The 21,133-nt window shown below is 40.8% G+C and overlaps 1 protein-coding gene and 1 long non-coding RNA gene across 12 annotated transcripts in view; one reads left to right on the top strand and one right to left on the bottom strand.

The window, feature by feature from the left end:
* Positions 1-1,953: 1,953 nt before the first annotated feature.
* Positions 1,954-21,133, bottom strand: part of ZMIZ1 (zinc finger MIZ-type containing 1) — a 345,736-nt gene continuing 326,556 nt past the window's right edge. For 10 of the 11 annotated variants that reach the window (XM_062613387.1, XM_062613382.1, XM_062613417.1 and 7 more), the window contains 6 exons: positions 20,906-20,973; positions 19,875-19,943; positions 19,167-19,414; positions 15,998-16,161; positions 10,038-10,286; positions 1,954-6,447 (listed from right to left, as the gene is read on the bottom strand). In XM_062613387.1, the coding sequence (XP_062469371.1) occupies positions 6,340-6,447; positions 10,038-10,286; positions 15,998-16,161; positions 19,167-19,414; positions 19,875-19,943; positions 20,906-20,973 (906 nt within the window). In that variant the 3' untranslated portion in view covers positions 1,954-6,339. The remainder of the gene's footprint in view (positions 6,448-10,037; positions 10,287-15,997; positions 16,162-19,166; positions 19,415-19,874; positions 19,944-20,905; positions 20,974-21,133) is intronic. The other variant, XM_062613421.1, reaches the window with a different exon arrangement.
* Positions 16,521-17,734, top strand: LOC134161033 (uncharacterized). Its single transcript, XR_009963803.1, has 2 exons — positions 16,521-17,077; positions 17,180-17,734. It is a non-coding gene; the product is annotated as an uncharacterized LOC134161033 (long non-coding RNA).

Genomic DNA, 21,133 nt, shown 5'->3' with positions numbered 1-21,133 from the left:
CAGAAGGGTAACAAATGAGAGCATTATATAGGGTGCATCAGGTGAGAGCTGTACAACTGTTTTATATGCTGTCTAGCTGCTTTAAAGGAAAGCAAGCTGCTCTAGACACAGAAGTCTCATCCCAATTGTTCAAGCAGAAGAGAAACAGGGAGTCCTTCCATGTTTGTAATTGTTTTCAGTGTCCTGCTCCTTGTAAAAGGCACAATGAAGTGCATGAGCACATAACCAAAATAATGAGATTCAGAAATCCATATTGATTAGGTAAAAATGGAGGGAAATAAGAGTGTTCTGAAGCTGTTCAACGAGTGGTAAGCACGGAACTCAGACATTCATGTAGGTGGCTGCCTGGAAGCACAGGCAGAGCGCACAATGCACTGAACACGCACACTGCCAGAATGCAGGATGCAAGACATTGCTTCAGCTGGACACACACATTATACCTACCCTGGGGTCCTTGGGTTTCGTCTGTGAGAAACCAGTCTCAGAACTGTTGTGGCTGCCTCAAAGTAAGCTTGAAAACTGTACAGTGCTTATGAACACCACTCAAGCTCTTCATACTTTTCTCCATCTGTACAGTGTGGAAGCACAACTTCTCACTGACACCTGTGAGATTCCAGAAAAGCAGAACATCAAACCCAAAATATTAGTTATTGGCTGGAATGGAGGAATACTTTTTCTGCTTCACTGCTGAGTGCACTGTATCTCAGTTTTATTATGTAAAAGCCCATTGTAACGAGCAGCGCTAGCAAGGAAGGCGGAAATTGGGAGTCAGAAACAACCGTCTTTTCTCAATTTTGAGAAAATAAATCTAGTCTAGATTTTTATATACCTGCACATATACACTTGCATGTAACTTAGTCAACAGTAAGGACTTGCATCATTATGAGCTGTGGAGTAATTGCTATTTCTGATTTGGATATTTAATGCTCATAAGTGAAATGCTTAAGTTGTTCTGATGTATTTGAATTCATTTCAAAGGTGGGTTTAGACTAAACCCTTCCACAAACGCCATATACATATACAAGTACAGTGATACTGTCTATATTACACTCTATTAAAACAAGTTCTCAGATGCAAAGGGGCTCAGGTGCATCTATGGCCATGTCGAAGCACAGGTGTAGAACTTGGTTGAGCTGAGACAGGGCCTGTATGTGCCACAGCTGTTGTTGATACGACCCTGTGTGTATTCCTTGTTCTGCAATTCAGTCTGCTTAAACAGGCAGATAAATTGAGCAGACTTTGTAACTCAAAGGCTGCATTTTGAAAACAAGTCCTTCAACTTGGGAATGCATTAAAAAAACCATCTAATTTTAGCCGTCTTCCAAGGTCACTAATTTCACTTCACTGACAGGCTCCAACTGAAGAAAGAAATTCATGAGAACTTAAAACAAAGCCAACTATGGACTTGTTGGCTGTTTACTCCCTCCATATATGCCAAGGCCGGAGACAAGCCCTCCTTTCTTGTTATTCGTATCACACACAGACTTCCATTTCAAAGTAATCCTTATTTGTTCAGGTGATACACAGTGCCCTGTGCACTGGGCTTTGAGTCACCGATACCTTTCTCAGCAGGGGCTGTTTTCTATGTGATCCCATGCCTGGCAGTACATTTCAGTTCATAACCTGTCATTCTGTGTCTCTTCCAGGGTGGTTCACACCTTCCCCTTCCCACAGCAAGTCCTGATCCCTGAAAAGGTGCATCCTGTGCAGCTGACGTCCACGTTAACACACACCGGGCAGGGCGAAGGGCAGGTTGGTGGTTTCAAAAAGAAACTCAGAATTTACAAAGCAGCTGCCAATTGGCCAGACCTTAATTTTGCAGATTTATTTAGGAAAAAAAAATTAACATGAGCAAATGAGAATACTTCAGTGTTACAACAGAGTATATAAATGTCTAGCAATAGTCAAATAATTTGATCTTTAAATACAAAATAACCACATGAACACCTAATATACAGGTTTCATCTGAATACATATTTATTAGATAAATATTAGGTTGTCACATCATCTAACTACATACAGTTTTGCAAGACTAAAAATCACAATTATTTTTTCTGACCAGTTTAAAGTATGAAATGATTGCATTGTACTGTACATACAATGTACAAACAAAGACAATGGCCATTTTTGCATGTTGCTTCAGATTGTACTTTTTTTTCTTCTTTTTTCTTTTTTTTTTTTAATTCCCCTCTGATCGCGTTATCAAAAATTGTACAAAGTATGAATTTGGTTACAATTTATCTTTTTTCCTGAATCCCCGTATTTTTCTTCATTATTTCTGTAGCACCCTAAAAATACACAGGTGATAGACTAGTACACGTAAGCTAAATATTACATGTAGATAAAACAAAACAAAACGAAGGATCAGAGTATATTACAGAAGTGAAAGTGAAACAAATGCTGAGACTCCACAAACGCTAACAAACAGGATTCATTTTCCACATAAGATGGAGCTTCAAGCTTCTTTTTTCCTGCGAAATAAAAACAATGCACATTCCAAGGAAAATGAATGCATTTCTGTTAACATGTCTCTATTTGTCATTTACATATGTACAGCTGTCCCTTGAGTCTCCGCTGCAGACATTGGCGTGTATCTGTCAGTCCTATAGTAATGTCTTGGCAGCAGAACTGTAGATCTCTGTGGGTTCTTTCCCAGATGAACTTCCATAGGGAAACAATTTAAGAGTAAACAAACAAAAAAGAAAGAATAAAAATACTACTGGAATTTCATATAATAATTAAGCTTTAAAAGAAATGACTGTGATTACCCTATTTGCTAGGCTTTTTTTCTCTAAACTTTAATATGGCAGTGAACAGATAAAAAAATAACTAAATCTTCATTTAGAAGCCTTTTCATACTGACTCCGCTATACAGTACCTGATTTTAGCTGACAGGTAAGTTTTAAAACTGTCTCAAATGTCCAACATTTGGGCGATGGGTAAAAATCGTATTTTCTCTCAAGTTCTGCTTAGAAACTGAATGCTTCTGTAAGCTTAAAAATGTCAACTGTCTGCTTTAATTCTCTGTTACTGTACAAAGCAGATGCAAACACTGCTCCAAACATACTGCTAATATCTAGGGGTGAGTTTTTTCCCTTTATGCTTTCCAACAGGTACTTTTAAATGATACATTTTAAATGCTACCAGTTAGCAAAAGGTCAGTCCTTAACATAAGTGGTTTAAAATGCTAATGTTGTGTTTAAGAGAAAAAAAATCATTTCAGGTGACTAACTCAGATGCTCAGGAATTAATGGAGGGTGGAACATTAAACAGAATCAATTAATAAAATCTGAGCAACCAGTTCCAACTAATAATGAGAAATCTTCTTTATTCCCAAACCTATGGCTTAAGAAACTCCCCCTTCCCCCCCCCCCCAACAAAACCCCCAAATTCTAAGGGCAAAAAGTCAGTTTATCATTAGCCACCCCTGCAGATGACTTCAATACCTACATAAACAATGCAGCAAAAATACAGGGGGAAACTACTACAGTAAAATGGCTACAAAACACATCTGTAACTGAAGAACAGCCTTTCCTAGGAACTGCGCGAGAGCAGCACCACACCACAACCATATTATCATGTATTACACCAAGGTATCTTTAATACTCTGCAGAGATCCTCTACAGGTTGTCAAGCCTACATAACAAAAAAGACACTTCTAAGCAGTATAAAGTATACTATACTGTTTCCCTCCCCCACCCACCAACATCCCAAAGTGTTACTGTGCCCTGGTTCCAGAGACCGGAGCGATATAAACATGGTACCTCCCATACTTGCTGCTTGCCTTAGTGCATCTTTACCTGTTCAGACAGCTGGTCCTAGGTGTCCTGCTCACTTGGGCAAATGAACAACGCCTCTGCCATTACCAGCCCTCAACCACCCACAGTCAGTGAACATCAGTCAGTTACTTGTTTGGGTTTTTTTTGCCCTAGGCAACCACTTATTATTATGTTTCCACGACAGAGCTGGGCCCTGATTGTCCAGGTACTGCCTGATGTACCAATTCATTCAACACATAAATGGATATGAAATTTGGGCTAATTTATCAAGAGAAAACAGGAGGGGAAAAAAAGAAAAAAACCCAACTTCCTTATTCTGTTAAAGAACCCTCAATTTTCTTTTTTAAAAAAGGACCCATATTTTTCTTCAGACAAGGTATTTAAAAACACCAGCAAAAGTATAACCAGATCATGAAAATGCTGAATATTATCAAAGACGATACTAAAATATTCACAGATATTTACAATAGCAATTCTTAAAATAATTGATTTTGCATAATGAACAGCGCCTTTCTTAAAAAAACTCGAAACAGGAAAAATATAAGTGTGGGACCATCTCTACATAATATGTTTGACAGATTCAATACTTCTACTGGAAAACAAAAGAACTAAACCGCCATTTCCTTTAATATCTACAGCAAGGTGCTGCTGACTAGCATACATATATCATGACACATGTACAGCAGTAGTGGGAAACGTTAACAAAGAGAGCAAAACAAAACAAAAACCGCAAAGAATTTACAAATCTGACTTTGGTGAAGAAAGCAAATCCAGAGTCATAAGCACAGAACATGCCATTTACAGCACTGCAAACTAAACACGGAGGGCTATGCAGCTAGCTAGTCAAACCAATGGGAACTAACAGGATTTTGCCTGGCACTTCTGTTCAAAATGTACTGTGGTGAGCAAACACAGGGTGTTTGATTGGACTTGGGATGAGGAAAAGGAGCAGGGTTAAATTTGCTTTAGTAACTAAAAGAAACAAAACCAATAACTGTACAGTGGGCAAAAGCTGAAATGTTGCACCACAAGGGCAAAGTTGGCACACATGCACTTCTTACACAGCTACTGTACATCATTTATAAGAAAGAGAGAGAGAGAGACGAAGAGCACAGAAATGGGCACAGAAGCAACAGGAAGCTCATGCAGGAGCAGCAACCACACAAGAAGCACAGATCACAGGGGCAAGGCAGTGATTGTGGCAGCAGGGTCTCTCGAGGGCAGTAGCAATCTACCAACAGTTACTGATTCTCCCCATGCCCGGTCCTTCAGGAGAAAAGAGCTCATCCTGGCAGCCAAAGTTTGAAAAAAAAGAAACTGAAGGAGAAGAAAAGGGCTGAAATATCTGTAACAGTCACAAAACAGGAACGCAAAGCAAAACAAAAATGAAGCTGTAAGATGTCTGTCCAATGTCAATGCCCCTTCTCAAGCCAATTATTAAAAACAATTATGCAGATAGTGATGTTACTCTCCCTCCGTCCTGAAAATCAACCTGGCTGCCTTCAACCCAGCTTGTCTTACTATGTTTTGTGCAGCACAGTGACACAAACGCTTGGGGCGCCGAAGGCTGTAGGTAATAATCAGGAACAGTTTGGTTTGCATCCACACACCCACCCCCCCCCCCCCTTTTCCATTCCATATGGCATATACAGCAGAAAGATCTACTACAGAACCGCAAGAGCTGGATGTTAACTCAGCCACAAAGGGGACTGATTTCAAACCAAAACTACCAAAAAAAACTCTAAACGTCACCAACATTTTTAAATTTTCCCGGGTATTCCCAATCTGTGTGTTTGGGCAGAGGAATCTTCTTCACAGAGGTGGTTATGATTCCTGTGCTTGCAGAAATAGCAACACCCGTGGCCGCAGCCTGAAGATTCTCAGGATTCTGCTACTGAAATCCCATTAGCTAAACTGCTGGCTCTCTCTGACGGGCCCGTGTGTCTTCCCTATCTCTGCCACTCAGCTGTACGATTTGTGCTTTTTTGAGCTTTGTATGTGTTTTTGTTTTCCTTTTCCTTTCTGTGTGAGGCCAGGACAATCACCCCAATGCAAACCTGTGGCTGGAGGGGGGCATAGGAGAGGTGGGGTGGAGGGGGGAGATACAGTTTCAAATAAATGGAAGAACACGCGTTGGAAGGACACTCTGAGATGGGTCAGTTAAAGACAGTTCCATTTTGTTGCCTTTTCTTCCCTTGCCAAGATTCGGTTTTGCCAAGATACTTCACACTATGTTTATCACAGAACTCTCTCTCTAGAGGATGAACAACAAATGGGGTTTCCAATAGCTGCACAACTGTCTATGCTTCTTTGTCACGTGTATCACGGCAGACTCAGAGATTACTGCATTTATTTATATCGTGTGTTTTTTTCTCCCGTCACTTTCGCAGTCTTTGAAGCTGACAAAAGCAGTTCCGAGATGAAGAAAGCAGGGAGTGCACCACTGGATCAAGTTGTGATTTTTTTTTTTCTTCTCTTGTGGAAAAGGAGTGTAAAGATTTCTCGCTGTGCAGCCACACATATGTGAACAAGTGAAAGGGATGGGAGAATACACAAGATTTCAGTTGTTCTCAAAGAGAGACAGAAGGTCATCATTGCTATTGCTTGGCAAATCAGGAGGATCCAGGTACGAAAGCAGCTCATCTGGATTTGTGAGTTCTGGAAGCAGCTATAAAATACAAAGATAAAAGGAAAATTACAGGTAACAGAAATACGATTGAGAAAAGAAAGGGATTAAACACCACATATTTGGATATATACATGTGAAAGCCAGTTTCCAGGAATAAGTTGGAAGGCATCAATACAAACCTAACGCCCTAAGATGATGCAATATCCACTTGTTTACGAAGGCCTGTATTGCTCAGTTTTCACCTGTGAATTACATTACCATCTCAGTTAGGGTTTCTCAGTTAACCTCCCTTATCACAATGTTCACCAATAAACAAAGTATATTTCTTGGCTAGTGATGCTGACAAAAACTTCTTGTTAAATGCTCACTCCGTATGTTAGCTTCATATAAAACACTAAGTAACAACTTTAACCACGTGGTTTGAGTAATACATATTTAAGCTTCATGGCAGCTCAGCAAAGACTGGTCTATGTGACTTGCACATGGCAGTGTGATGATAATCTTATATCTGCATCCCTCAGGAAGAAGCAGCCTTGTCCTTTCCTCACCCCTGTGCACAGATGTAAGCTCAGGGGCAGGTGACTCATCCAGGGCTAAACCTACCCAGAAAGGAGAAATAAGGGGGGGGGGGGGAATAAAAGAGTTAAAAAAAACAACCCAACTGCAAAGGAGTATGGGGAGAGGAGTGGCAAGGCAGGTGGGCAAGTCCTTTTCCTTCTGTGGCAGTGAGTTTACAATGGTTGGAAGTACTACAGCGTTACGAGCAATTCCAGACATTTTAAAGGGTCAGGGGCGTAACATGCCATCCAACAGAAGCTGCACTGATCTTCTGAAGTATCAGAAGGAACAGCTGTGGAGGTTTATTTATATTTTTATTACTACTGTGTTTTAAATAGGAAATCTTCTTTTTCCAACTATCAATCACTCAGATTCTTTTTGATCTGATGGGCAACAAGTACATCGTAACTCCTGAGTTGTGTACCAGGCAGTGTTTTCTGCTTTATTCTGCATCTTGCCATATCCTAGTCAAAAAATAAGTGTCATTTGTAAAAAAAAACATCAGGGAAGAGTTTGTAACAAACTCCCTTTATATTTGTAATAAACTTGCCTTTATATCCAGTGTTGTGTTAAAGCAAAGACAGAAAAATATGGACTGCTTTAACAAACTTATAGCAGGTATGAGAAATTCATTTGAAGTTGTTCTGTTGTCAAATACTATAAAATGAAAAGCTTGCCTGCATTACATTTAGCATGCAAATATTGTATTTATATGCTTCTGTTACTCCCGTGCAAATGCAGCTGCATCTTCTAATGTTATATGGATAAACATATCTTTCAGTAAGCTAACCATGAAATGCAGGAAGAAGTTTATTACTTCCTAAGCATTTTGAAAAAAAACACAATGTCAAGTTTACACAGACAGAATCTCCCAGAGGAATGCTTTTCCTAAAACACCACCTCCTCTTAGTCATGGCAAAAACACTGTTGTCATAGTTCTAGACTAAAGACATAAGGCTTAAATGTATTTCACCTGCTATCATGATTTATGAATACCTAGTACAGAAGCCCAAAAGAAAACTGTGTTCTACCAAATGTGTATAAAGGAAAAAATGGTTGAATTTGCCCTATGATTTTACAATTAAATCCTTAAAAATTTAACATAACGGCTCTGAGACCCATTCGGCTACACACGGCATTTAGTTGGGGTTTTTTTTCAGAAAGGTGGAAGTTTTAAACAACATGCTCAGTATCTCTGAAGAGCAAGTACTTCAAGCTCTGAGGGTGACCTCGGCTCCCTTGCTGGGAGCTGAGAGTGCTGCCATGGAGTAGTGGTAAGAGACAGAGGAGTGCCAGGGAGGATAGAGGCACAAGAACATACTAGACTTAGGGTCAGAATCTGGAGAGGCGCACCCAGTGCTCCTGAAGTGAATACTTTGAGAGGTAGTTCTAATCAGTCATTTTCTCTGATGCCTCTGCTGTCTATGTGTGCAGACCACCTGTATCTGTATCTATACAAGGTATGTCCTATATCCTAGGTCAAACCTTAGACTGCATCACACTGAAGCCCTAAAGAATTAATGTGACTGTGCCAGGAGGGAGTAGACCAAGCTGCCTGCCGATAGTACAGTCCTGTTTGATTTGCTGCATGGAATTTTATACAGCCTGGTTCCACAATACAGCTGCTGAAAGTTAAACCCATTAAAATAATCCAACTGATTGTGACTGAGCTCACAGATATTTCAGGGAACTATATTCCCCACACTGCCTTCTCATTTAGCTAAGATAATTTCAGCCTTCTGTTAAGAATCTAGCATACCCCCATCAGAGATAACCACAGTACTGTGATAAATGCACAGGTTTTTCTACTTTGGTTTTCATGATGAATGAGTGCCTGAGCCATAACAGCATACTTTGTGTGCTTAAATATTTGAAGAAAAAAATGACATTTTTATTTCACCTATTAATATTGCTCATACAAGGTCCTTAAGGGTTCAGAACTCTAATTGCCACATGAACTATCGTTCCCAAAGGATGTGCACGTGACCACGTTGTGTGAAACAGCAGCAGTCTGGTTCAGATAGAAGTTACTTCACTGAGCACTGCTCCTGGTGCACCCATCCCTCCCCTAGCCCCTTCCTTCCCTTCTGTGAGGCTAGCTGCCAGCACAGTGCTCCTATGTGACTGGAAAGACGTAAATATACAGCAACAGTAAATACAGATATAAATGCAAGGCAGAGAGGTGAGCATTTCTCTAAGAAAATTACACTATGCAGTAGCAGACTTGGGAACAGACAGAAGAAGATACACATACGGGAACGCACGACTCAAACAAAAATCCAGTCCTAGTGCTACAGAATTTGTATTTCAGGAGGTAGGTGGTTAACCAGAGAGATACCTCAGATAATTCACTTCTGACTCCACTGAATGGATCATAAGAGACGCAAGATCACTTCTGGCCTTAAAACTAGGTTTATCTTTGTTTCATTGTGAGCTTCCTCCCATAGTGGCTGAGGAGCCAGAAGACATCCTTGTTTGTTCTTCCATGTGGCACACCAGGAGGAAGAACTTGTGCTGCTGAGCTGCCTGCACAAGCGGGTACAGATGGGCACAGCCTGGTTTTGGCTGCAGGGAGCAGGGATAGTGCCACAGCATGGGCAAGCACAGATCGCCTTCCCACTGCCCAGGGCACGCTGCAGGGCTCAGCATGCAGCTTGCTTGGCACAGCTCCACCAGTCAGCCACACACAGCTGTTTCCTTCCTCTTACTCAGGCACTGTGATGGCTAGAGCGTCTATATGAGCACGTGGGAGCTCCCATCCAACGATGAGGGGGAAGGGAGGATATGGTTCCCCTCCTGGTGCCTGGACTGCTGTCTGAAGAAATGCCTGTCCTGGGGCTAGGAAGAGGCTATGGCTCACATGCCACACAGCTGCCCAAACCAGAACTGTTCTCCCAGCAAATCAGAAGTGCCCTGTCACCTCGGCTGCAGCACCTGCGCCCATGTACCAAAGCATGAAAGGATGGCATGTGCCATGGAAGCAGCTCTCCATCCCCTCACCCTCCCTGCCCTCCCGCCGCGATGCGAAGCACACGCTATGGCAGGCAGATGATAGTATGACACAGACTTACATCCAGCGAGGGCTCCGGCATGTCGGGTGCTCCCTGTCCACCAGCCTGACCCTCTAAGGCTGAGGAGGGATTAAAGGTCAGGTCACTGTGTGGATGGTTGCTAGAAGCGGCCGGGGGTGGCTGCCGGGACTGCTGGGTAGGAGGCCCGCTGTGATGTAATGGCTGCCCTGACTGGCTGCTGGGGTGAGGGACGTGCAAACCTTGCTGCATGGAAGTATGGGACTGATCAGTGCTGCCGGGATGAGGGATCTGCGGAGGAGGAAAAAAGCAGGAAAAGAAAGTGAGGCCACAAGGTATAGTGCTCGCGGTGCCTGACTCTGAAACCGCATGTTACAAAAAGAAATAACTTAAAATAAATTAAAAAAGACATAACAAAAACAAATGAACAGACAAAAGCGACAAAAGAAAGAAAAAAAAATGTAATCAGGAAAAAATACTCCATATCCCAATGCTTGGGGAAGTGTTTCAGCTTTTTGAAGGTTATCTGCTAAGGGGATATAAACACATTGGATTTGCGCTGTTGGTTTGCTTCCTTGTGATGTGGGAAACTGTACCTGAAGATGCAACCCCAAAGAGGAGGGAAGAAGGCTTATGGGTACAGCTCAGCATTAGCAAGGCAGATGCTTTTGTCCTAAAAAAAAAAATTCATGAATGAAAGGAGAATTTGTTGAATAACAATTCCTATGCCAGGAAAGTGATTATCCGAGAAAATGCAGCATTGCTGCTCAGCTCCCTTATTGGGTAGCTTCCTGATAACAGAGCTTACTTGTGTTTCAACTCAATACAAACATCTTGCAAACACCAGCCCTTCCCACTCCTCCCCTCCTTTTCTCTTCAGAATGCAACACCCATTTTAAGGGCTGAAGATTTTCCCTGCTGATATTCATGGGGTCTGATGGTTGACAAAGAAACGAGCCAGCGAGCTCCCCCCACCAGCAGAGCTGCTGTGGGTGGCTGCATACCTGCTGACAAGGCATTAGCTTAAACTAAGCTAATAATCACAATTTTATTTTGTATCCATGCTGTGGATAAATTCTCTGGCAAAAGCTTTGTATTTATTACATTTTCCATGGGGAATAAACTACCAAACTATATTCATCTTCGAAGCCCTGTAATAGAATAATGCAGAAAAAAACCTTTCTCACATGACAAAGAAGCAACAAAAATGCACAAGCCCAATTCTTCCTTCCACTGCATATCACATTTAATGCTAGGGGATTCTCTGGGGCTTGACCTTGGTGCCATGAGAAAGAAGTGTGTGAATGCTTCAGAATCAGATGTCTCGTGTTAGTTGGGTATATGGAGAAGCAAAAAATGTAAACATTTTTTGAGGAATGCTACATGTTGCCACAAGTGGAGCTGAAATAAAAGGACATATACATACAACAACAGCATGAAATTCATTCAGCCAAGCCAACAGAAACCAGCAAAATGCTATGTCAGCATTGACCCTTTGATATCACAGTAAACTGCAAGGTTATATATGCATCTTCAGTATTGGAAAGCAAAAGGGAGGTCATTACAAAACTTAACTAAAATGTTCCCACAAAAAGAAAACAAAAAAGATAAAGAAATAAGCATTAAAAAAATACATTTCACCACTCTTATGAAAACTGAAACCTGAATGCTGATCCACTGGGACAGTCATACTTAGTTATATAGAGATCCTTTACAATACCTTAGTATTATGATGGTTGGTGGAAATGAGCAGGATTCTACCTGCAAGGCTGCGTTTGTGTGTATTTCCCAAGGAGTGTTTTAAAGTAACTGTTAAAAAGTATCAATACACACTCTTCACTCCATTAGGGTCACAGTCTGACTATCTGAAAAGCATTCTTCAATGTTACTGTTGTTACCTTAGGGGTAAACTTGTACAAAATCTGCCCACAGACCACACCTGAAAGTCAATGAATCTGCAGCCTGAAAGCTTTACAAAAGTCAAAATGAAAGCAGATGCTATTCAAACAGTACTTTTTTCTTCATTCATCGGGGATGTGTGTAACATGGAGATGGAGAAAGCTTAATAATAACAAAAAGTAAAAAGCTATTTAAGACAGTGCTGCTGAAGTCGGAAAGCAGTTCCCGGAAAACAAAACAAAACAGGATCATCTTGAATAGTCTCTTAAATTCACCCCTGAATGCACAAAGCAGGCGTCAGACTGCCGTATTCAGATCAATATTTGAACCACGGGCATTCATATGTTCACAGACATATTTCAAAAAAAAATAAGCAGGTTAGAAAGTCTACATTATGTTTATATAGGCAAGCATTTTTATATATAAATATTTTGGTGATAAGGCAGCATCTTGGGTCCTGAGAGAAATGCTAGATAGGGAGTTATTGTCCACTGTAAGACTGAGGGCCACCATCATCTTAAACAGCCATTGCAGGTTCAAAATCTGCTCAACTTAGGCCACAGACCCTACCAGCCTCCCTGTGAGAAAGTAAAATGCTCAGGGCTTCACCATTTTTCTGTTTGCGTTCATCTTACAAATGGTAAGTTTGCTATGGCACAGAACCATTCTAATCAGTACGCTTTGTGTATGATCAGCTTACATCTGCAACTCACACTGTTTTATTTTAAAAACACTAACCCACACTATGAACATGGAGTCTAACAAAGTTGCCTTTGCTTATATAGGAAGGTAATTCCTCTTGTTTTTAGGAATGTAAACTTTGGCACTCTTAAAACATTTACTATCTATAAAAGAAAAGCTTAGAGCAGACCAAAGTACATCTTCAGCTTAATAGCACAAAACAACTCTTTATGAGCCCAACAGTGACCTCTAGGAGTGCTGAGATGTATAGCTGGAGAGCAATGGGACCTGCCAGCTGCAGAACAATATTCCTTTCTTCTCCGGATAAAACTGATAGTGCAACAAAAATCAGCTGGTTAAGTTGATGGTTTATCTCTCTCTCCATTACTGGGGTCATAGTTTTACCAACCTTTTTGCAGGGTTAGCTGGCAGAACCACTGAAAGGTGCCATCCTCCTGCCCTGTTGCTGATCTCACTACTTTTCCCATTCATGCCTTTGTCATTGGGTTAATCCTTGCAGGCATGCAGTGAACTCAGCTGGGAAGCTGACAAGAAGCAAAGCTCAACTATCCCCCTGCCCCAAATTAGCTCATAATCACATCAGTACCTGGATCCACATCACTTCATGGCTGCAATGACACTTGTGCTGGTGTGAGAGAGAGGAAAAGTGAAAACAGAAACAAGAGCAATGACTTTTTACAGCAACACCAGCTCACCTCACTGAGTCTATCAAACTATGGTGTGATCATCCATTGCTCAGTCACACACCACTCCTTACAATGTCTGTAATAAGCACCAAGCTACAGCTACCTTTGTCTAAAACTTGTTTACAATTTCTGAAATCAAACATAATGTGATTGTGGCAGCTGTTTTGTCACAATCTAGCACTGACTTAGAAGCATCAGTTCTATAGTTCACAACACTACACTGGGGAAGAAATGTTGCTTCTAGCCATGTTTCAGGTCTTGATTTTCTTCTTGTGTAACAGCAGGTTTGAGAGAAGGTATTTCAGATGATCCAGCCCTTGTTACCCAGCCCTACCCACACTGGGCAAACATATCTGCATTTCCTGGAATGATCTATGGAGTATGTCCGGGGGAAATCAATGTTCTCTGCCTACCATTATACAAAGGCCACCACATAGATCTTCATAACGGGAGAATTAGGAACTTCCCCAGCAATGTTCAGCTCCAGTTAGAGACAAACTTTGGGTCTAATAGGACTGAACATCTGATCCTGACTCACCTTGTAAACATGAAGCAGTCAAAGCGAATAGTAGATGAAAATAAAATACACCTTAAATGTGTAAAAAGAAAACATGAAAGCCAGACGGGAGCACAGGCAACAACCCAAAACCTTAGTTCAATTATGCAATATGATTTCTAGATATTTTTGTACAGAAATGTCTGTCTAAAGACATTCAGCTACGCAATTCAGGAATGTGCTAATGGCATGCATTTCTCTAAAAGCAGTAATTTTAAAGCTGCTTTTCCTGAGTGCCTGCTACAGACAAACAGTTCATTTCTGACAGAGAAGAAAGGGAGAAGAAGAAAAAGAGAGAAAGAGGAAATCAGAGATTTTTTTAATATCGAAAAAGCTCTGTGGGAGCACTAGCAGTCCTCAAACACAGCCTAAAGACTGCATGGCCAGATTGACACAGTCAATCTAATTCCCTTGTGCTAACAGACCTGAAAACTGATCCTCATTAGAAAAAATCAACCACTGACATAAATTAGGTGGAACCTGCTTTAGCACTGCCTCATGTTCCCAACAGCATACCTTGCATATCATGATAGACGAGGGAGAAGTGAGGCAAAGGTTTAATTGCCAGATATCATAAACAAGTTAGCAGATTTGCTACAGACTGGACCACAGAACAAAAAATCTATTAACATTTGCCCACATACCCTCTTACAGCTCTTGAACATGCACAGCCTTGAGCAACTTTCATGTTTGCTATTATCTGTAAGCAGTCCCATTGTCAGAAAGCTGCAAAATTTTCACTTTCATATTCAACCACGTCATATCCTACCACTTCGGAAATTTCACTGGGGCAACTACCATAGTAAAGGTATAGCAGTTAACTGATGAAATCAAGAGTTGGTGTCAGGTAATAGGAAGCAAAAAATAATTCCCTGTGGCTTTGATTCAAAGGAAAGTAGCAGTGAGGGGTTCAAGATGGTAGTATTTCCCCTCCGTACTACATTCTAATACTGTATGGCTGGTTCTGATGCAGGTAAGCTGGGCACGTGGAATTTGACAATGTAAAACTGAATTTACAGCATATTTGCTCTTTCCTTTATTAGCCTGCAAAGAGGTAAAGTCATTACAGTTTCTGGATTCTTCCTTTGCAGACAGTCTTGTTACTTGAGTTCTCTCCAAGCGCTAAGAATTCTCTCTCTCTCCCTTCCTATTTCTCACCATCCTCCTTGGGAAACCCACTGCTGGCTAGAGAAGACATTGGCTGAGTAGGCTTTTACTGAGCATCTGCTACCACACTGCCTCACTACATTCTGAAACTGTACTTTCTAGTATTCATTAAAGACACGGCACAGATGACTTGTCAAGTTAAACATCCTTCCTGCGCAGTAACAGCACACTATAAAGCCCCTGCCCTGTAACTTAAATGAACATAAAAGGATGTATACACTCACACCCCACACAAAAAAAAATAGAAGACTAGCCATGCCTAAGAGCTAAGTACTTCTGCTGGATTTTCTATCACCTAGCTGCTGCAGTACTCCATTTTCTAGAGATATATAAAGGCCTGTATATAAAACTCAGCGCTCTGAGCAAGCTGCTTCTCCAAGGCACTGCTCTGCCTAACCTTCTGGGATCCAAGGAACCTCCATTTTTTAGTCTCTTACCCTGATACACTCTCACACCAGCAGCAGCATCTCCCCTTGAAATCTAAATGCTCAGCCTATTTGCAACAGCTTAAAGGTGCCTTTCATGCTACTTGGGTAGAACTCCCCTCAAAATGCTTTGATGCAAATTTTGCCCTCAGGGACAAAGCCATTGTCCCTGCTTTGAAGTCAGTCAATGCCTTACTATAACAAGGTGTCCCCTGAAGATGGATAGTCATAGATCCTGCTGGCCTAGGAAATGAAGTCTAGTTTTTTTCAGGTGTCAGAGCAAAGCACAATGATTAACACGAGCACACGGAGCCAAGTTCTCTCTTTCAGATAAACAAGCCTAAATGACAATTCAAAAAGCTCAGAAATGCTTCTCCAAAACCTCAAAAAGGCCAGAAACTAAAACTAGCTTTTTTTTTTGCATTCCACAGGACTACGTTATTTCATGAACTTCCAAAGTGAGGAATCCACGGAAAGTAAAAGCAATACAGGAGGCAAGTCCATTAGCTGGATGAGAGCACCTTACCCCCACAAATGAAAACCTACGTGCACAGCACCATTACTTACAGATTCCTGCATGGGGTGACTGAGGGGTTTGTCAAGAGCTGCCATGCTGCTTGGCATGTCGGGAGGATGTGACAGCTGTGGCCCATGCATGAAGTCATTCATAGACGTGCCACCAGGATTCCCATGTGGGAAGTCAAAATTGCCATGACCTTGGTAACTGTTGCCTAAAAGAGAAACAGATGTGATATGTAAGAAACTATTTGTTACCCAACATTGATCTCCCATAGTATTTTGTAAGAGCTGTACAGCGCAGCATCCTGCCCGCACAGCTCAGAACAAGGCAACTGCAACACTGAATATGACAACACTGTGCTCCCCACTGCTGGAGTGAGCTGGAGGAATGGGAAGGGAAAAACGGCACTCAGCTTTCATATACATATTGTAACTAATTGAAAACTGCTGACATTTTGAAAAACTATAGTCAAGTCACCACATAAATTTAACCATGATAAGAAGTGAAAAGGGGTATTAAATGCCATGGAATATTTGCATCTGGAAGCATCCTGGCGTAACTGAAACTGCCCAAGTCCAAAATCAGGTAGAGGACACCTGTGTTAGTCTACGCTTCTACACACTCAGTAAGATTGTACCATTGCTTCCTTTTTTGATGAAGCTAATTGACAGAACTGTATCAGGAAGATGCTACAGTATCAGTTCGTCTGTTTTACCTCACCTGTGGTATAAACAGGCAACCTCCACTAAGACAGGGCAGAAGAGGCCTTCATGTCCAGCTGGAGTTTGTGATGTAATTCTCCTTGCTTCCCACAAAACCTAGTAAAATTCACTTAACTGTCTGCAAATATAACATCCATTTTCCACTCTTGGATCTCTTAGTCTTGTTTTCAGTTGCAAACTGGATGCCTGTAGCCTGTGTTTCAGCATGTGGATATGCACACTCATAATGAAAAACTGACTATGAAATCCACCTATCTTCAGCCTGAAACAATGTTCTTCAAAGCACCAAAATGTCACACAAATTGATAATAAATGATCTGGATTTACCCCCAGACATCTACCATATAGCAACAAGGCTGGAGTTCCTTGTGGATTCTCAGGACAAATATTGTATAACCATCAATGGTATGTTTTGATCTATCCCACCTCAGCCCAGTGATCTTCACTTGAATGCTAAAGACAGCACCTATCCCAGTACAGAAATTTTACTCTATTTTTTCTGTCCAGATCCCTGTGCTAACACTTCCAACTGAGATACCAATTCTGGTGGCTTATTTGCTATGAAGAGCAAAAACTGAACTAAACCCAATCAGCTGCTTCATGTAAGCAACTGAATTGGATGGTACTGAGCTCCAAAATAACAGAATAACTCTGGAGCGTGCATGGAGAGCTTGCAGTTTGTCAGCTGAAGTACAAGCAGCTTTAAGTCAAGACAGGAGTTTGACAAACTGAAGAAGCTGCATCATTTGCTCTTTAGCACAGCTTCACAAGCTGAAGTTTAATCTCAGAGGAATAGAAGTCATCAGCCGTGTAAGAATATTTCTCAAACAAGTCAGGACTTTGATCTATCATGTAAATACTGCAGAGCTTTACTAGTTCTCATTTTGTTAATCTGCAAACTGGATGAGTCTTGCAGAATATAGCTGGTCTTGCCTTGCTTCTCAGGAATGACTAATAGCAGGGAGCTGGAATAAGGCCTTGTATTACTGAGTACTTGTTATATTTGGAAATTAAACTTCAGTATGCGTACTGTCAAACACAAACAAACAAACGTATACTACAGTTGTAATACTACTACTGCTTCGCTCTAGAGTACTGCTGATCCAAGGACATTACCTAATTCTAAACACTACATTTCAGTGGGCACATTGACGGAGAACGTAGATGCAAGGCAGTGTGCCCAGGGAGTTACAGCCATGCAGCAGTATGCCCTTCTCTGCAGCCAGAGTTGTGCCACATGCTGAGGGACAGACCTATAAGGACATTTAGGATAACCTGGTGCTCTGCATTGATATGCCTATTGCAGGGGAAATAGAAAAGTGTGGGTTTCACCTGCCACCGATGAGTCAGGCCTCTGAGAAGCAATGACTACCTCTGCTACAGGATCCACGGCGAAGGCAGGAAAATACCAGTCTAGGCAGCAATTGTTACACAAACCCTAAACATCATTCTACATAACCATCCTGTCCCTGATTATAAAGTAGAAAGATTATGAAGAATAGATGGCTGTTTTCATACTCTGACTGCACTTCACTCGTAATAAATGAGTGAAATATTTGTGATTTGGTGCTCTTGGCTTTGTTATAGTAATCATTCATCTGCTTGAACACCTGAAAAGTTTTACCGTCTGTCATCAGTTTTGCAGTCATTGGAGAAAATTAACCATATTTTGCATGCAATCTATATTTTTCTTCAAATGCCTGCAAAACCCACATGTATCACCTTGTAATCAATTTGGGGATTCTGATGGTGTGAAGAGTTTGGTCTTTTCCCAGAGTTGAACCGAGTCATATCGTATTACTTGCACCAAAAAAACCCCAACAGTCTCTGGTTTCATATTTTCAGAATTGTCACTATAATTGAGTTTTTCACAATATACCAGTCATTTGAAAATGTATCTCTGCTGCCTGCATTTAATTCCCTGTTTCTCAATCTGGCAGCACATGGGTAGAAGAACTCAAAAGTAATTTTCTAATGCAAAGGTGTTTGCAAAACAGTTAAAAGCTCTTTAGAAATCATTCCCTTTCTAGTTAGCCTACCAAATGTCACCCACCTGGCCACAAGTTAAACTCAGTGTCCCAGGCAGCAGAGTTAATTAATGGGTCAGGTTCTCTACTTTGTAACTTCTGTAGCACTAGGAGCCTTCACTTGAATGAGAGTGCAACAGCAGGAAAATGGACAGAAAAAACCTAGGGAATATGTATATTGTGGCAGCCCATGAATATCTAAAGTAACATACAATGTTTGTTAATTCAGGGAGGGCTGCATGGCAATAAGTATGACAAGCACCTATTTCCTTACTAAAATATATTTCCTTCTAAACACATGAATCTTAAATGAAGAGACTGATGCAGAATTTCAGAACTGCAGCTATATAATTTCCTTTCCTTATGCACGTCTCTGAGAAGATGCACTGATATACCTGAATCACAAAGCTGACTGAACCACTGACTTCTAAGGTGACCACCTGTGTGCACAAAGGTATAAAACTAACCTTGGTTACCATACTCAGTGGAGTTGTTGCCTCCTGGAGGAGGAGGTAGGGATGGATAAGGTGATGGCCCAGGACCCAAAGCTGCAATCATCTCCATTACATTTGGCATGATCATCTGGCTTGGGCTCATGGTTTTAAATCTTTTTGAGGGAATGCCATCTGGGTCATCTTTGATGTGAATATCTGACTTTATAGGGACCGGCCTCCAACTGCAAGTTGGATCAATGGTAACTTCTTCAAACTCTGAGCTGTAAAATAATGTGAACATTTTAGCACATTATTATTTTTTTTTAATCAATTCTGACAGAATTTCCATAAGAATCTGCATGGTAACAAATGCTCTGAAATGCTCTAGTATAATACAACCTCATGATCTTTCACTCCTCAAGTGTGCTCCAAAAGCAAGTTTTAAAAAAGGCAACGGTGGGAGCACATTTCTGTGTTTATCCACACAACAAAACCCAAACATATCTATGCGATATCATCACATCTATCATCATATCCTGATCTATTATCAGGAGATAACCCAAACCAAATCTATTAAGTAGATGGAAACTGATTCACTGTATCACCAGCTCCACCGAGGACCCATGAAATAGAATATTCAAGTTCAATCTAAGACCTACTTTGGTGTGACTATCTCAGTACTCATTAACATATCTCCCAGTTGCTTTGTTTTGGATATCTGAAATGATTAAGTTCACTTACTTTTGTATAGCATTCAGAATACCCCACATATACTGGTCAACCTCCAAGCCCTCCAGTAGAGCGGTTTTACTAGAAAGATAAAAAAAACCCAAACCTCATGTTACAATATTGCTACACATGCATGAAAGAGGAATGGGAAAAGGATAGATTAGTGATGAAATCAGCCCACTGAGATCCACCAACATCTGTAACATATATTTTAGGAATTATGTGGGGCAAACAGTTTTAGTTCTACATCTGCATTACCACCATAATAGTATTCTATATCAAACAGATGAGATAAGAATACATCTACTTGCATGTGTCCACACAAGCTGCTCACATGCTTTGAATAATTTTTTTACTGAAATACATTGTTAATTAAAAGGCTTTTCAAACACAGCAGATCTCTCCTGTGAACATCAGCTAGCACTATTCTCTTTTTAAATTGATTTTTTTTTTTGAGCTACACAGTAATACGGCTTCAAAATAACCATGTATTATAGCTATTTTACTTAAGATCAGCACAGATGGGGACAGAACAAAACAAAACAAGAAATGATTTAGTTACATAGGCACTTAGATCTGAATGCAGGTGCTCATACTCAGAGAAATAGGACAAAAATTTTGGCCTGGATGTATGAATACATAAATTAAGAAGTAAATTATTCAATTCTTGTGGTATTTTTAGCCAAACATAGAAAGACTCAGGTAGTGCAGAGAAAATACCTGCATTTTAGGGTACATATCAATCATGGATAGTCAGTGAAACAAGCTTGTCTTCAGCCTGAAATGCCCACCTAACACCAGCTGGCACAGATGGGATTGAACTAGAGACTTGTAGAGATGCTTTAAGTTTCTAATAATCCAGAGCGTTCCCACAGTTTATGAAGCATTGCAAGAATTCTCCCTGAACTTTATACTATTAGATAAATGTACTATATACACCTTACTTCTAGCACTTCCTTTTTCTCCTGCCATGACCTAAAGTATGATCTGAATTTGGTCAAATGGTCTACCAACTGCATTTCATGTAATATGGTTGCACTTACTTGCATACTGGACACCTCCAAGTTCCTCTTTCACAGTTCAGTTGCAAGTAAGATTCCAGATCAAAGCACTAGGTACCAGAAAGAAAGAAGAAAAAAAGAAAAAAAGAGAAATCAAAGGAAAATACCGTATTAACTGAAACAGTTGGGTCAAAAGTAAAACTGTCACGAAAAAAAACCCTAGGAGGACTGAAAACTAAACCAAAAAGCTTACTTTCTCCCTCTACATTA

The sequence above is a fragment of the Pezoporus occidentalis genome, unplaced genomic scaffold (assembly GCF_034315485.1).
Source record: "Pezoporus occidentalis ecotype Australia unplaced genomic scaffold, CSIRO_AGI_Poc_V1 ctg101, whole genome shotgun sequence".
NCBI classification, from domain to species: domain Eukaryota; kingdom Metazoa; phylum Chordata; class Aves; order Psittaciformes; family Psittacidae; genus Pezoporus; species Pezoporus occidentalis.
Note: the sequence above shows the minus strand (reverse complement) of the source record. Positions and strands in the feature narration are given on the sequence as shown.